Here is an 18,579-nt window from a genome sequence, read left to right as displayed (position 1 = left end):
GGAAAGGTGAAGTGGGGCTTCATCTTCTGCAAGTCCTCAAACCTGGCTGAGAAATGATCAAGCAGCCCCTGTAATTTATTTCTGTATTCTTCCAGTTTGTGGTCTTTTATTTCAATATCAGGAGATGTATTTACTCTCCTTTGGAGATTGGGGAAGTGACTTTTAAGTTTCTTGACAATATGTCTTTCAGAAAAACTCATTTTATTCTGAAAGCCGAAAATTATGGTAGTAAGATCAGAAACAATCCTTTCTTTCTCTTGAAGTGCCAAGTTAAGAGATGTAGCTGATTCATTATATCAGGAAACAACATTGCATCCAGTCCTCATTTTCCAGTTGAGGATATAATGTTTCCTTTTCTTCACGAAAGATGATAATAGGCTCTATTAGGTCTACAAATCTACTCAAGATATTCCTGGTTGACACCCACCTCACTCTGCAGAAGAAACAGAATAATTTGGTGGGTCTTCTTATTTAAGTTTGTGAAGTTGACAATTTCAAGGACAGATTTGGTAAAATTTTCACACTTGACCTGTCTGGCTAACAGATGAATAAAGCAATGAACAGAGAGAAACTGGAAAGCTGGCTTCACTTTTCATGGGATGGGCTGGAGAGTCAAGAGTTCGGATGGGAGACCAGCCAGGACGTCAGGATCTCAGGTGTGTGGGCAGTCAGGGGGTCGGAAGCTTGGGTAGGAGGGCGGTCAGGGCGTCAGGACTCGGACCGGGGCGATAGGAGCTCAGGTGGGCGGGCAGTCAGGGGGTTGGGAGCTCAGGCAGGAGGGCGGTCAAGGGGCCGGGACTCAGACAGGTGGGTGGCCAGGGTGACAGGAGCTCAGGCGGTCGAGCAGTCAAGGGGTTGGGAGCTCGGGCAGGAAGGCGGTCAAGGGGTCGGGTCTCGGACAGGTGGGTTGCCAGGGCGACATGAGCTCGGGCGGGCGGGAGGCCTGGAAAACTTAATCTACACTAATTTCACTGCCCACAACACAGCCACAGTGCCACAAGCAGGCGTTTGCAAACCACATCTGCTAGCATTACTGTTGTGAGCACCAGCTCATACAATTCCTGTCTCAGTCAAGATATTTCCTTGAGCTGTCAAAGAGCTGCATGTAGCTCATGAGCCATGGTCATCCACCCCTGGTAAGAGGAATGTGGGTGGGACATTTTGATCAGCATGGCAAGATGAGCCAAAGGGTCTGTTTCCATGCAGTGTGACTCCATGAGTCCTCATGAAATGACCAGGGGTTAAGCTTCCTGCACTGAATTCTACGGTCACCATTGCTGAATCCTTCATGATCTCCAGTGTGAAAGGGAAGTGTCCACTTGTTTCACCTCAGCCTGATTTTCCCTACTGAGGAGAGAAATGTCTCAGAATAAGCCCGCAACATCACAAAATTCAATGCACGTGGGGTGTAAACCACGAAGAGCAGCTTATTATCAATCTGCAATATTTTTCAGGTGTTCACGTTGTGGGCAGTAGTTAGCAGTGCAGGGGGGGGACATGACGTCCAATCAGGTGGGTCACAACTGGCTTCTTATCCACACATCTTTTCGTTCATCTTATAAAATCTCTTAAAAAGAACCTGGATTTTACTTCAGAATTAAAATTTAATTTATTATCAATTACAAATCTCAAAAATAATCTGCTATCTTCATTTTTGTAATTTTAAAAAATGACATTTGATTTAAAAAATGTTATTGCAAAAGTGACAGAATCAAAATGCATTTATTTCTCAAAATCATTTCTGAAAACTACCGAACTTTCCATCAAACATTTTGAATGTGGATGTCACTGGAGGTTCAACTTGAAATTGAACTTGAAGAGGGTCCCACCAGGGAAGCCTACAAAAGTCAGGTTACAAACCTTCCTGTCAGGGCACTTTCAGCGAGCTGCGGAACCGTGTCGAGCTCCCTCCCTGATCCCGGAGCTTGATGTCAAAGGAAGGACTGCAATGGAGTTGTATCAATATAAGTCACTCCCATCCCATTATCACACCAGTCCTTAGACCTCTCATCACACAGAGTTTTTCAGTCACTTCATTATCCAAAAGGTGATTAAGCTTCAGAAGGTGCAGGGAAGATGTACCAGGAAAACATGTCTGATGAAGGAAGGTTGACAGAGCTAGGGCTTTTCTCTCTGGAACATTGAAAGGATGAGCGGTGGCTGAACAGAGGTAATTAAGATATTGAGGGGCTTCGATAGAGTGGACAGCCAGCGCCTTTTCCCAGGGCAACAATAGCCAATACCAAGCACATCTGTTTAAGGTGCATGGAGAAAGGTTTGGGAAGATGTCAGAGTTATTTTACAGAGAGTGGTGGTGCTGGAATACATTACTGGGGTGGTGGTGTGTGGTGAATGTCTGCCAAGCTGCCTGTCTCCCCTCTGGGGAGCCTTGCTGTACTAACATTGGCTGTGCATTATCTCTACTGTTAAGGACACTCCCCTTGGGTATAACTGTATATGCATCTATTGTCTTTCATTAATGTACCATGAGTTTCTTCTAATAAAAGCCATGATTATTGTTTGACCACGTCGTCTTTGTCTACTTCATCAACTGGCACTTCAATTTTATTAGCAGGAATGGATGCAGCCCTCAAGCCAGAGCGGCTGATAATTGACCAGTCTGTCTCGAGGTCCAGAGAAATTTTCAACCACTGGATTTCTTGTTTCGATTGCTACATGGCTCGAAACAACATGGTTAATGAGGCGATACAGTGGGGCCACCTGAACTCTCTGCTGGGTGAGGTCCCTTTCACCGTAACGCAAGGAGCTGCCACTCTGGCTATAGCCCAGGAACGTCTGACTGTTTGCTATGCAGTGCCACAGAATGTGATGCTTGCTCAATACCACTTGCTCATTAGATGCATGAAACCCGGGGAAAGTGATGCTGCCGACTCACTGGCAAATGAATGTGATGTCAGGGCAGTCAATGTGCAACAACACTGCAATGTCTTGAAGCTGGATGCTTTAGTCAATGGGATTGACTCCAGTTACATCTGACAGAGGCTGCCGGAGATGGACCCCTTAACCTCTAGCCCAAACACTGCGAAGTGCCATGCGGTCCAGTGAAATGCTAGAAACCGAAAAGGAAACATCCAGGAGTGCTGGAACCCCGAAGGAAAGAAAAAAATGAACTCCTGAAAAATGTTACATCTGTGACAAGAGCTGGCACCCCAGACAGAAGTGCCCAGTTCGATTTGCTACCGGCAGCTATTGTGGGAAACTCAGCCACTTTCCTAAAGTGTGTAAGGCGAAAAGTCCTCCCACTGATAAGAAGAAGAAGAAAAGCACCAAGAAAATGTGTCCTGGAGCTGTAGGAATGGAAGACAACTGTGAAAAGGGAGAATCTTCAGACGAGCAGGCTGAATCGACTTCAAGTGACGGCGAGGTGAGATCCCCTGTGATAGCTCAATTGACTCCAAAGCTTGGGGGATGTTACGGACTGTGGTGAATGTATGCCAAGCTGCCTGTCTCCCCTCTGGCGAGCCTTGCTGTACTAATGTTGGCTGTGCATTATCTCTACTGTTAAGGACGCTCCCCTTGGATATAACTGTATATGCACCTATTGTCTCTCATTATTGTACCATGAGTTTCTGCTAATAAAAGCCATGATTATTGTTTGACCACATCATCTTTGTCTACTTCATCAACTGGCACTTCATGGTGGAAGATGGCCCAACAGAAACATTTAAAAGAAATAGGCAAGAGCATTAGAGGGTTATAGGCGTAAGGGAAGAAAGGTTTAGATTGGTTGAGAAGTACGTTACATGGGTCGGCACAACATCGTGGGCTGAATGGCCTATATTGTGCTGTAACTTTACATGTTGTGTGAAGGCTGAGACTGGAGATGGTCACCAAAAGGGCACATTAGAAGAGACAAATCTGATGAGGAGAATTCTGAGGGAAACTGCAGCCGGCATCAGCAAAGCAGTGTGGATCAGATCCAGAGGGGGAGAAGCACCATGACAGAGTTAGAGTAAAGGATCTACAGCACTCCACACTGGTGATAAATGCCGCCGCCAGTCCTTCCATGATCACATCTGTCCTCTGTTCACCATTCCTGGGTTCAGAGTTCCTCACTGTGTTACAATTGACATGTTCCCACCAACCCCACACCCCCCCTAGCATGTGTGTCCAACCTGATATTAAGGTGCAAGTAAGTCACTCCCCTGCCAGTATCACATCTGTCAAAACCATCTCAACAAACTCAACATCATATTTGGACTGAGACCCTCTCTCCCAATATCACAGCTGGCCTGAGACCCTCTCCTATCACAACACATCCGGTTTGAGACTCCCCTTCCCCCCACCACATCAAACCTGGCCTGAGAGAACCCCCCCACCCCCCCCAACCCCCCCCCACCCCCCCCCCACCACACCTGGCTTGGATCTGCACTTTTCATTGATCACATGGCCTTAGGCACCCATGTTATGATTATGGCTGGCCTGAGCTCCTTCCCCTCGTTGTATTACTTCTGACGAAGGTACCTCCTCCCCACATTGCAGCTACTCTGAGGCTCCGTGGAGATTCTGCTGAGCATAATTGGAACGATTATTGTTTATGCAGTAGATGCAACATTAGAAAGGAGACTGGGGCAAGAAATATCAAAGGAACGTTGGTCAAAGTTTCAGAAAGGTCGTCACATTTTGGTCTCATTCACTTCATCGACTTGGACCATCTCATTATCGTACACCTTCTTCTTGTTGGCCTTGGCCTCTTTCTCAGCCTGGAGGCAGAATGCACAGTGTGGGGTGTCCACCTGCACTGTCTTGCCAAAGTTGGAGAAATCAACTCGATATTTGCCTTCCTTAGACTTGGAGACAATTGGTGCAAACCGGTAACCCCAGAACACTTCCTCTGGGATGTAGGAAGTGCGCACCTGACACGTGGCACTGGTGGCCTCTATTGTACCATCCAGGAAGACCACCAGCTCAAAGTCTTGCTGCTTAATGGTCTCAGCTGACATCTCGTAAAAAGGACTGGTCTTGTCAATGATGTGATAGATTGTCAGAGGGGATATGAAGAATAGGTTCTCATTCCCAGCATCTACCACAAAGTCAATGTTCACCTGGTCCATTATGATGGTTTCACCCTCGAGCGTCACTGTGGTTTTCAAAAGTTTGCCATAAATGTGGCTGCCAATCAGAAGGCTTTTCCTGAGGTTGGCTACTCGAATGAGGAGGCAGAGTTTTCCCCCACGTTTGCTGATCACAGCGCTCTTGCTGAATGTAATGGTTTTGGCTCGTTTCTTAGGCCTGGAGATCTTTGCCAGAATGGCTCCACACATGAAAGAGTTAATGATGACACCCAGGATGGACTGAGTCACCAGGAGGAAGATAGCCTCACCACACTGTTCAGTCACACATCTGAAACCATAACCAATGGTGACTTGAGTTTCCAGTGAAAAGAGAAAAGCACTTGTCAACCCATTAATGTTCTGTACACAAGGGATGTGGCTGTGAGAAGGGGAAAATTCAGGGAGATCTCTGTGCATGTAAGCAACAGTATACCACAGCAAACCGAAGAGGAACCAACTTCCCAGAAATGCTGAGATAAAGATGGCCATCTGGTACCTCCATTTGAGGTCAAGGACCGTTGTCCAAATATCCACAAGAAAGCCAATCTTTGAATGTTCCCTAACATTTCCAAATTCTATGTTACACCTCCCATCCTTGGAAACCAGACGAGCTCTCCTCTGATTGCTTCCTGTTCGGCTTCTGGCGAATCTCCTGCGGAAGTATTTGAACATTATGTCGAAAAAAATCTGTTAATCTGTGAAGATAATACAAAAAAATTACATTGGAGACATTATTTACACTCCAATGATCTCAGAGTTCACTCCAAGCCATAGAATCCTAGAACACTACAGAACAGACGCAGGCCCTTTGGCCCATCCAGTCTGTGCTAAACTAATATTTTGCCTCCCAGTCCAGGGGCCCTCCACACCCCACTGATCCATGGGCCTATCTATTGATTTTTAAATGTCAAAATTGAGCTGCATTCATCACTTCAGCTGGCAGCTCATTCCACTCTCTGTGCCGAGGTTCCACTGAATGTTTCCCCTAAACATCTTCTTTCATTTTGTAATTATAACCTTGAAGTGGAAACTCGGTTTCATTATGTCTCCCCAAGCTACAATCCACACCAATGTTTTTATTAAATGTCTACCATCTAGGTATATGGTGAGTTGACAACTCAATACAGAGTTTCTGTATATGTTTTAAACAATAACTGGTTACATATTGGAACAAATCAGACATATACCAGTTAATGGTCAACTAGAAGTTATCACAAGACTGACAAGGGAACATTTGCCCCGGGACAGTTTTAATTCTTCAAGCTAAGCGTGAAGGTTACATGTCCATGTTAGGGACTTCACACTTCCACGTTAGGAGGTCTTGATCCTTACCCTAATTTTGCTGGTGAGTAATGTTCAGCTTGTTATGTGAACAAGAAACAAAAGGGAGAAGGACTTGAAATTAGATTGTTATTTTGATCCAAAGTAAAGGATTTATTACAGCTGCGTGAAAATATGGCATTACAGTTGCATGCAGCACGATCCCAGGGGGATGTTTGATTCATAATCAGCGTTTAGTCTGACGTGATGTTTACTGATGGATTAACATGGTTCAAATCTCCAAGGATACCTGCCCTGCTCTTTTTCAAATGGATGGGACTAGTGTGGTCAGCGTGAGCAGGTTGTGTCTGTTCCTAGACTAAATGGCTTCCTGGATCTTTTACATTCACCGGAACAGATAAAAGAATTAATGTTCAATGATAAAGCAAATAAATTGAGGAAAATAATAAGTAGGGTTCCTCTGAGAAAACAGATACAGCATGATGAATCACAGGTTAGAATTGCCAACAGTGGGAATTGTTGATACAAGATCTTGAGTCGTTGCTCTTCAATTGCATAGCCAGAGAAAGGCTCAGGGAAAATAACAAGGTCTCAGCACTCTTAATACAGTGGCCCGGGATCTTTCCAAAAAGAACAGGACGAGCACTGAGTAGAAAATGCATGATGCGGTCAGCGTAGTGGTTTACACAATGCTATTACAGCACCAGGGACATGGATTCGAATCTGGCGCTGTCTGTAAAAGTTTGTTCGTTCTCCCCCGTGACTGCAATGAGTTTCCTCCCACTTTTCAAAATTGTACAGGAGTTATAGGTTAATTGCTCACATGGATGTATTTGGGTGACATGGGATCATGAGCTGGAAGGGCCTGTTACCGTGCTGAACGTTTCATTATTTTTAAAAAATATTTAAAAAGGAAAGTAAAGAGGGCCAAGGGACGATTGAAGAAATAAGCCTGAAGATGAGAGTTAAAGGTCGGAAGACAATAAATTGGCTGGAGAAAGGGCTTGTGAAAAGGTGATTGGGGCCAAACAAAATTCTAAAGGAGAGCAGATGAGCAGCAAGGTCACGAAGGGGCTTAAAGCTGAGGACAAAGGTTTGATGATTGGTTTATGGCTCATAAGGGTGAGCTCTGAATTAGCTTGTTTATCAAGCCTGGGAAAGGTCAGCTCCTGTATTGGTGAAGGCAGCAGAAGGTGGAAGATGGTTATTTCCCAGATATGGTGAAAGTCAAGGCAACAGATACAGGGCACAAAAAAAAAATCACCTCTTGTTCACGAGAAGACTGAGCTTGGGATGAACATATAACACACAACAGTACAACACAGTACAGACCTTTCAGCCCTCTATGTTGTGCTGACCCATATATTTCTTTAAAAATGTACTAAACACTTCCTACCCCATAACCCACTATTTTTCTTTCATCCATGTGTTTAAGAGCCTCTTAAATGCCCCCAATGTTTCAGCTTCAACCACCATCCCCAGCAAGGCATTCCAAGCACCCACAACTTTCTGTGTAAAAACTTACCCCTGATGTCTCCCTTAAACTTCCCTCCCTTCACTTTCATTTTCCACACCAAAGGGAAACCTCCCAGCTCTACCTCATAAAACTTGTTTCTCAGTCTAGGTAACATCCTGGTAATTCTCCATAGCTTCCAGATACTTCCTATAATGAGGTGACCAGAACTGAACACAACACTCTAAGTGTAGTCTTACCAAAAATTTGTAGAAATGCCACATGACCTCTCTACTCCTGAATTCAATCCCCCTATTTATAAAGCCCAGCATCCCATAAGCCTCCTTAACTATCCTATCAATCTGGGTGGCGACCTTGAAGGATGTGTGGACTTGCACCCCAAGGTCACACTCACAATTATCCGGATTGAACTCCATCTGCTACTTTTCTACCCAGCTCTGCATCCTGTCTATATCCTCTTGTGACCTTCGACAACCTTCAGCTCCATCCACAACTTCTCCAACTTTCATGTCTTCTGCAAACTTACTGACCCTTCCTTCTGCCTCATCGTCCAGATCATTTATAAAAGTCACAAAGAGCAGGGATCCCTGGACAGATCCTAGTCACCATGGCAGAATACTTTCCTTCCACTATTACTCTTGCTTTCTTCCTACAGGGCAATTTTTTATCCACACATCCAAGGTTCCACTGATCCTGTGACTCATGATTTTCTAGATGATTCTCTCATGGGGGACCTTGTCAAATGCCTTGCTAAAATCCATGTAGACCACATCTACCCCCCTAACCTCATCAATTTTTTTGTTACCTCCTTAAAAAACTCAATTAAACTTGTAAGGCACAGCCTTCCCTTCACAAAGCCATGCTGACTATTCTTGAGTAGACTGGACTTCTCCAAATACTCATAGGTCCTATCCTTAAGTTTACACACCACTGATGAAAGACTCGCCATTCTATAATTTCCAGTATTCTCCCTATTACCTTTTTTTTGCCATTCTCCAACCCTCCAGCAACCCCCTGTGGCTAAAGAGGATTCTGTCCCAGCTACCCCTTCTGTCACTTCCCACAGCAGCCTAGAGTATATTGCATCAGGCCACGGGAACTTTCAAATCTTGATGTTTTTAAGATCCAACACCTTCACTTCCTTTATCTCCACATTGTCCAGCACACAGGCCTGTTCCATTTCAACCTTACTGTGATTAAGGTCCTTTACTCATGTGAATATTGAAGCAAAGTATTCATTTAGGACGTCCCCAACCTCTTCCACCTCCAGACACATGTTGCCTCCTTTATCCTTTGGTGACCCCACCTTCATTCTCATCATCCTTCGGTTCTTCACATATGCATAGAATGCCTTGGGGTTCTCCTTAATCCTACATGTCAAGGCCTTCTCATGCCCCCTTTGAGCTCTCCAAAGTCCATTCTTAAGCTCCTTCCTGGCTACCATATACTTCTCACAAGCCCTTTCTGTTTCCTGCTTCCTGTATCTAATATCTGTTTCCTTCTTCCTTTTGACTAGTTGCCTGACTGTTTCGACAGCCATGGTTCCCTTTTCCTACATTTTTTTTTCCTTGTCTCAGTGGGAAAAACCTATCTTGAACCCTGCACATGTCATCCCTAAACTTCCTCCATATTATTTCTGTGCTTTCACACTTAAACTTCTGGTTCCAATTTACTCTCACTAGCTCCTGCCTCATCCTTTCAGAATTTGCCCTTCCTCAGTTAAGCACTTTCCCAGTTTGACCATTTTTATCCTTTTCCATAGCTATGTTGGAGCTAAGGGAGTTGTGGTCACTCTCACCAAAGTGCTTCCCCACCGAGAGATCCTCCACCTGACCAGGTTCATTCCCCAGAACCATATCCAGTATGGCCTCTCCTCTGGTCAGCTGGTCCATACACTGTGTCAGGAATCCTTCTAGTACACACCTAACAAATTCAGCTCCATCTATACCTCTTGTAGTCAGTCAAAATGGTGCTGAAATTAGACCCAGGACCACCAGTCACTTGCTGATCTTTTTCATGTTGAGCTATGGAAACTCTGACTTAGTTTGGCCTTGAAATTAGGTAAGGATACACAGGTATCAATTGCCTCAGAAGTAAACCATCTTATTTATTGTTAATTTTACCACAGCTAAATCCCCCTATCGAGTACTGAAAAATTTATTCCAATTCTTTCATGTAGGATTTATTTCCCAATGTCATCTTGAACAACTTGTGGACCATTCTCCTCCAGATGGAGATCCTGAGTTCACACTCTCATCTGGTCCATAGCATTCATTGTCTGATTTTTTTTTTCACACTATGAACCATACTCACCAAAATACACACAAACATTTCCCTCTTGAATATACACGGTGTTATTTTCCTTGATTGATGATGTCTTTTGGCTCATCTTGTAAGACTCTGCCTACGTACTTAAATGGGCACAAAATATCTTAAGGCACAATGTTCCAGCCAACATTTTCCAACACTCTCTAATTAGCCAGGGAGCCATTTCTTCCTTGGCTGTTTCTGCAAGGAGTTTGCACGTTCTCCCTGTGTCTGTGTGGGTTTCCTCCGGGGACTCCAGTTTCCTCCCACTCTTCAAAACATATGGGGGTTTCAAGTTAACTGGGGTATTTAGGCAGCACTCGGGCTCATGGGTTGGAATTGCCTGTTACCATGCTGAATGTCTAAATTTTTAAAACATTTTTTTAAACATTTTATTTAAGAATTTTAAAAACCACATCCATGTATACATATTCAATCAAACTTCAAATAGAAATTAAGTATAAATGTGGTATATATATAAAAACTCTCATCCCTCCCACCCTGCTCTCTTCCCACACACACCCCTCCCCCCCCCCCACACACCCACCACCCTCCCCTAAAGTATCAAAGATATTTCAAAAAAGTTAGGAGAATGTCAAAAAGAAATAAAAGTCTCAATTCAAATAATAATGGAACTGGGGGTTACCAACAGGACGGGCTTGCAGAGAGTCCTTCAAATTTTCAAACCAACATACTGTAAATAAGGGCTCCATATTTTCAAAAATAATGGTATTTATTACATAACTTATGCTATTTTCTCAAGAGGAAGACATGAACGCAATTCTACATGCTACCGCTCCATCCCTAAATCTGCATCTAATTTCCAAGTAATGTCTATGCACTTCCTAGAAACAGCTAAAGACAATTTTAAAATTCAATCTGATACATGGTTAATCTTAATTTCGGTCTAACCACTTTAATGTTACCCAACTAAAATAACATTGGATCCTGTGGGAGTTTTACCCCTAATATTTTCTCCAAATAATGTTTTACCTCTAACCAAAAAGGCTTTACTCGAGGACACACTCAAGTAAATTTTTTTTAAAAAGAACCAACTTCCTGATCACATCTGATAATGTTGGATTCAACTTATTTTTATTTTTGAGGAGTTAAATATAATTGATGCAAAAAATTATATTGAACTAGTCTAAACCCAACATTAATAATTGTTTTCATATTTTCCTTACATAACTACATCCAATCATTTTCATCTATTCATCTATTTAGATCAAAATCCCGTCCTAATTTCAATTTATGAATTCCTAATTTAGGAGCTGCTTTTTGAAGTAATTGATACATCTCTGAAATAAACTTATTTATACCAACCTCACTTATCAATAATTCTAATTCATTCTGTCTAGGTTGTATCAAATTATGACCTAACTTATCAAACAAGAAATGCTTAACCTGATAATAACAAAAGAAGTATCATTTGGGACATTAAATTTTTCCTTCATTGATTGAAAATTAATAAATTTACCAGCTACAAGATATTCTATTTTCTTAATCCCCATTCCATTCCAAATCCTCAAAAATTTATTATCCATAGAGAAAGGAAGTCTATTCTGATATAAAGGCATTTTTCGAGAAATCAAACCTTTTCCACCCATTTCATCATCTATTTTATTCCATAATTCATTCAAATGTTTCAAACTATCTCTGGTTCATATTAACAATTTTGAATTCCATTTATAAATTCTGCATCCTGTTTTCTCCTGTTTTACTCAATTCTATTTTAACCCAAGGTGAGGATTTATCTACATCAAACACCCCATTAATAAATTTCAATTGAGCAATTTTATAATAGTTCTTAAAATGGGAAAGTTGCAAACTTCCCAAATCAAATTTCCAGGTCAGTTTTTCCAAATCCACTCTCGGCATCTTTCCTTTCCATTCAAACATCCTAATGCTCAAAGGTAAATCCTTAAATTTACTTTTTGCAGGATCCAACAAGGAATTGACTGAAAAAGATATTGAACCCTTGGGAAAATATTCATTTTTATACATTGTTTGACCTGCTGAGTTTCTCCAGCATTTGTGTGTTTTTTCACTTAACCACGGTGTCAACAGAATCCTGTGTTTTACCCCTTCATTTTTATACAATTCATTCTACCTACTAAAGTTATAGGCAAGTTATTTCACCTATTTAAATCTTCTTTAATTTTATTAAGTAAAGGCAAATAGCTTAATTTATGTTATTTAAATCATTATCAACATTAATCCCCAAATATTTAATTCTATCCTCTGACTGCTTAAATTGAGAAAATTCTCTACATTGAGTATAATCACCTTTAACCAAGGGCATAATTTCACTTTTGTCCCAATTAATCTTATAATGCAATATTTCACCATATTTTTCCAGTCTTATATACAATTGAAGCAAAGAATTTGTAGGATCTGTCATATTGACCAAAACATCATCAGCAAGTAAATTAATCTTATGTTCCTCTTGACTAACCTTTACACCCCTAAATATTAGAGTCTTATTAACTCTCCTAAAGGTTTAATTGCTAAAATAAACAAAGCAGGAGTTAAAGGACATCCTTGTCTACCTGATCTAGTCAGTGGAAAAGCAGAAAAAAAATTGTCCTTTAGTTACCACTTTAGCAGAGGGATTTTTATATAAAGTTTTAACCCGATTAATAAATGTAGACCCAAAACCAAATGTTTCTAAAATAAATAATTCCATTCTAATCTATCAAAGGCTTTCTCAGCATCTAAAACATATGGAGGTTGCAAGTTAATTTAGGCAGCAGTCAGGCTTGAGGGATGGTATTGCCTGTTACCGTGCTGTGCATCTAAATTTTAAAGAATTTTAAAATTAACAGCTGTGTGCAAGCTCTCTTCTGAAGTTACCAACATAACAGGAATGGCTAAACATTTCAAATTGTTATCATAAGCTTTAAACCAGAAAAAATGAGATTGCAGGTGCTACAATCAAGGATTTAAATGAAGATATGCATGGCATGATTAGTAAGTTTGCAGATGACACAAAAGTCTTGTATTGCACATAGTACCTTTAAATTGGCATCACAGGTAGAGAGATAGGGTTGTAAAGTGAGCTTTTGGCAGATTGGTCTATATAAATCAATGCATTAAGTACAGGAATTGAAGATACATAAGACATTGTTGAGGCCAAATATGGAGAACTGTGTGCAGTTTTGGTCACCTAATTACAGGAAAGATATCAATAAAATTGAAAGAGTGTAGATAATATTTAAAAAGATGTTCTCAGGATTTCAGGAACTGAGTTATAGGGAAAGGTTAAACAGGTTATGAATTTATTCCCTTGCATGTAAAATATGAGGGGAGATTTGATAGAAGTATTTAAAATTATACTGGATAACTGGAGGACGTGGATGAAGGGTGAAAGCTGCATACAGTCATGGCTGAGGTAAGGATTCAAGATTCAAGATTAAATGTAGTGTCCTTGTAATAAAACAGTGTCATATTACATGAAATTGCTTTTGCCTGTTGTAAGGCAGACAAATTCGCCATCGGCTGAAATTGCTTGAAGCACTTCTTACAGTCAAAGGAAGAGAAGCAAAAGAGAGTCTCCTCCCAGGTCACCGAGTGTCCATAGATTTGCCTCCAGTGTTTCCACAGCCCCTGCAGCCTCACAGAGTCCAGTCCAAACCGTCGCTGACCCGAGCTCCAGATCTGAACCTGTGACACAGTCAGGAATCCCTTCAATGCCAACAACACCCGCTCGCATCCCAGTTCCGATACCTGGTACCCCTGCAGCCCGACACGAGTCTCCCGACAACTGTCACCAGCAGCCCACAGCCTCCGTGGGTTCCTCACCTCAAATTGCCACAGCCCATCACATGCATTGATCTTTCAGCCGCCGAGCCCCCTCACTGGTCCATGTTAGTCACTGTCCCGTGGGTCATCTGCTTCTCCTTCTCAGACGGGGATGGTCTCCCCGTTTCCTTGTGCCCCGTGCCAATCCTCCGCATCCCTGGAGTCTGCAAGCCCTCGTGACTGCTGTTGATCAGAGGCATTGCGGTCTCGGGATTTTTAATAAATTAAGTATAGGAGAACCCTATACAAGGTGAACATACACAAGGCAACTGAACTAGACAACATCACTGATTGGGAACTGAAGGACTCTGCAGACCAACTGACAGCAATCCATATGGACATCTTCAACACATCATTGCAGCAGTCCAAGATGGCAACCATTATCCTGGTACCAAAGAGAATGACAGTAACAGGCCTCGATGACTGCTGCCACATGGCACTGACCTCCACCATTATGAAATGCTTCGAGTGTCTGGTGATGGAACACATCAAAGAACACCTCCCAGAGACACTGGATCCATTGCAATTCACCTTTGGATGAAACCATTCCACTGATGTTCCTCCACTACATCCTATCCCACCTGGAGAATAACACTCCATATGCTAGGCTTCTGTTCATTACCCTCAGCTCAGTGCTTAATACAATCATACCTCAGAGGGTTGTGGAGAAACTCTCCTCACTGAGACTCAACACCTCTCTCCTTAACTGGATCCTTGACTTTCTAACGTAAAAAGCATGCTCTATCTGGGTTGGCAGCAGTGCATTGAGTGCCATCACACTGAGCACTGGCACATCTCAGGACTGGGTGCTCAGCCCACACTTGTTCACGCTGCTGACCCACGGCCACATCACCAGATCCTGAGCCAACAGAGTCATCAGGTTTGTAGATGAAACAACAGTAATTGACCTCAGCACAATGAGGAGAGTGAGATTCCACCAGATTATGGATCAATAAGGAGTAGTGGAAGAGAGGATGTGGAGAAACAAAGCAGTGAAGTAGATGGCCTCGCAGCTGGTTGGACAATGTTTGACCAATGAGAACCATTGGCCAATTACTGACTGATGCACGCAGAAAAGGGAGAGTCCAGGACCAGAGGGCACAGCCTCAGAATAAAAGGACATCACAGGTGATGATAAATTTCTTCAGGTTGTAACTCTACAGACAGCTGTGGAGATGAAATCATTGAGGAGATTTAAAGTGAAGGTTGATAGGTTCTTGATTAGAAGGTTATGAAGAGAAGGCATGAGAATAGGGTTGAGAGGAAAAAAATACATTGATCATAAGTTGAATGGCAGAGCAGGCTTGATGGGCTGAATAGCCTAATTGTTGTGCTCGTGTTAATTCACAAGTGTCTCAGATCTGTAGATGGATGTTGTCCATGTGGACTGCTGAGCCTGCAACTTTCTGACTGACTATCAGTCAAACTGGTTCATCAGTGGATGTGCGAATGCTTCACTTCCAAGCTTTCAGATCAACCAGTTGGATCCACCTGAACTGCTGAACAGTGATCGAGGAAGAGGTGGGCTCTTAGGTCTTTAGCTTATGCTTATTTGTCATAAAATGCTAGTGCAAGTGAGAAGGGTTCTTCTGCGAGCAGATTGACAGGTGATCTCTAACATTCATACAATTTGCAGAATGTGAGGATAACAATGAAAAGAAAAGTCAGCTCGGACCAAGCAAGGGCAACGTGAAAGCACCATGGTGGGGTTCATTCAGGAGTTTGATGGCTGCTGGGTAGACTGGCTTTAAGCCTGTGTTGCATACTTGGGAGGAGGGAGGTGAGAGTGTGTCTGGAGTGTGATGGGTCTTTCTGCATGTTGGTTGCCTTTCCCAGGGAAGAACAGGGAGGAAAATTTGCGTGATGTTCTAAGCTGCATTCACTATCTTCTTCTTTCAATCTTCAGCAGATCAGCTCCCATCCCACACTGTGATGTATCCAGCAGGTCTCAATGGTGCACCTGTAGAAGTGGACAGGAGGGTGGGAATAGGGAGAGTCTGAACTTTCTTAGTCTTTGGAGAAAGTAGATTCGCTTTTTTGATGGTTTGATTAGGTCTGGTAACTGGAGATCTTTATTCCTAAGAACCTGAAGCTATCTGCACTTTGACTTCAGCACCATAAATGTCAACAAGGCATGAACTCTGCCCCCTCTCTATCTTGGTATGATACCCTGCCACTCCACCTTCACTTCTCAGGAGAGCTGTGGGGGCAATGGAATAATTCTGAAGTTGTTTTAGTGGGATTTGAAACTGAATTCATTGCAATGGGGGGGGGGGGGGGTGTTTAAAAGAGATTTCTGAGCTGAAGATTTTTTTTACAGAGAGAGTGGTGGGTGCTGCCAAAGGAGGTGGTGGAAGCAAATTCAATAGCAACTTTTGAGAGGCATTTAGACACAGCAAGGAATAGAGGGATAAGGCATGTGCAGGTAGATGGGCTTAGGTTAGATTAGCAGCATGTTCAGTGCAGATATTGTGCACCAAAGGACCTGTTCCTGTCCCGTACTCAATAGCCTCTTTTCCACTGCCATCCCAGTTACTTGGCTGTGCAGTGTCCCGGGATAGGAAGCCCTTTGATCCATTTCCACTGGGTCACCCTTAACTGGGACACTAATCACTTTTCCACTGAACACACTCATCCCCGGGGATCAGAGTGTTCTACCTTCAAATGGAAACAGGTGGCTTTCTGCTGTCCCCTTTTCCACTAGTTTTATCAGCACGCCGGCATCAGCTGACACCAGAGATATGAGTAGGAGTTGAGGAGGTTGATCCCCGGCGTGAAATGACGTCATTTGACACCGGCATTCAGACAACGTTCCTTTTCCACTGGACCCTGTCCCTGTAAATTCCCAGTTAATTCCTGGGACAGGGTACCAGTGGAAAAGGGACTAATGTGTTCCATATTTAAAGAGACCAAGTGAAGGCTTTTAATTCTCTGTGTTCGATCTTCCACTTATCCCCATAAACATCGCAGAAAACTATTAACAATCATTTTATATTTCTAAAGGAGCTAAAGAAACTCTCATAGAGATGTGGAGTCAAGGAATTGGCATAGTAGTTAGTGCAATGTGTTTACAGAGCCAGTGATCGGGACCGAACCTGGGTTCAAATCCCGCACTGTCTGTAAGGAGTTTATATGTTCTCCCTGCATCTGCATGGGTTTTCCCTGGAGGTTCCAGTTTCCACTCACCGTTCAAAAATGTACCAGGGTGTCATTTGGTGGAGTGTGAGTTGGGCAGTACAGACTCGTAGGGCCAAGTTGGTTTGTTTCTGTGCTGTATGTCTATTTTTTTTTAATGTTAACCTGTCTTGAGCATGCCATCCAATAGTCTACCTCAGCTCATCCCATTTGCCTGCATTCGGCCCAGATCCCTCGGAATCTTCCCCATTATTCTGCCTGACTCAATGTATTTTAAACATGACAGTTGTCTTCACCTCCACCACTTGCACTGGAAGCCTCATCCACACAGCCACCGTCCTCTGAGAAAACAGTGCACTTCAAGTCTTTTTAAATCTTTCTCTTCTCGCATTCAATTTAAGACTTCCTTATTTTTGGAAAAAGACAAAGACTACTGGCCTTGTATGTGGAGTGACCTGATACAGGTGTATAAGATGATGAGAATGTTGATCAAGTGGATAGAAGAGGTTTTTTTTTCCAGGGCTGAGGTGGCTAACAGGGTCATAAAGGTGCTTGGGAGTAAGTAGAGGAGAGGATGCAAGAGGCATTTATTTCACACAGAGATTGATGAGCACTGCCAGCAATGGTGGCGGAGGCAGGAACAATTAGATCATTTAAGAGATGATTAAATAGGGAATATATCTAAAAGAGGTGGTGTGGTTAGCGTAACACTGTTGCAGTGCCAGCGACCGGGATTCGGATCTGGCGCTGTCTGTAAGGAGTTTTTGCACTCTCCCCAGATGCTCCAATCTCCTCCCACATTCCAAATAAGTGCAGGGGTTGTAGGTTAATTGTGTGTAATTGGGCGACACGGGGTCATGGGACAGAAGGGCCATTTACCGTGTTGGATGTCTACATTTAAAATTTAAACGTGGAACTGAGAAAAATGAAGGGTTTATGCAACATGGAAATTTGAGACAGTTATTAGAGTTGGTTATTAGATCACTACAACACTGTGGGCTGAACTATGCTATGGGTTTCTATGCTCTATGTTCCATAGCCCTCAGTCTCTTGCACTCCATGAATAAAAGTTTCATCTCATCCAGACTCTTTTCATAATTGAATCGCCAGTAACATTCTTGTGAATCATTTCTGCATCCCTTCCAGATTAATGACAGCTCTCCTTTAGCTGGAGGATAAGAACAGCACACACTGCTCCAAGTGTGATCTCACCAACATCTTAAGCAGTTGTAACATGACATCTCAGCTCCTGCTCTCAGTGCCCTGACCCATTAATGCTTTCTTCACTACCCTGTACTGCTAGGTCTTTCAGTTCTAACACACTTTCCAGGGTTCTACCATTCACTGAGCAAGTTCTGCCCTTGTTTAACCTACTTCCACTTGTCTGTGTCAATTCCATCCCCCATTCCTTTGTCCATTTTCACAGTTCATCTACATCTTGCTGTAATTTTAGATAACTTTTCTCACTGTCCACTTTATTACTAATTTTCTCGTCATCTGCAA

At 42.8% G+C, this 18,579-nt stretch overlaps 1 protein-coding gene across 1 annotated transcript; it reads right to left on the bottom strand.

Moving 5' to 3' along the window:
• Positions 1-4,637: 4,637 nt before the first annotated feature.
• LOC138741793 (ATP-sensitive inward rectifier potassium channel 1-like) lies at positions 4,638-5,747 on the bottom strand. The gene has a single exon (XM_069896082.1). It carries the CDS (start codon positions 5,745-5,747, stop codon positions 4,638-4,640), a length of 1,110 nt encoding a protein of 369 aa, XP_069752183.1.
• Between the last annotated feature and the right edge of the window lie 12,832 nt (positions 5,748-18,579).

Source organism: Narcine bancroftii, chromosome 8 (genome assembly GCF_036971445.1).
Source record: "Narcine bancroftii isolate sNarBan1 chromosome 8, sNarBan1.hap1, whole genome shotgun sequence".
Classification (NCBI taxonomy): domain Eukaryota; kingdom Metazoa; phylum Chordata; class Chondrichthyes; order Torpediniformes; family Narcinidae; genus Narcine; species Narcine bancroftii.
This window is presented reverse-complemented; position numbering and strand designations above follow the sequence as displayed.

Bases quoted from the DNA above. Each gene is read 5' to 3' on its own strand.
- LOC138741793 (XM_069896082.1), bottom strand. From the start codon at position 5,747: ATGTTCAAATACTTCCGCAGGAGATTCGCCAGAAGCCGAACAGGAAGC.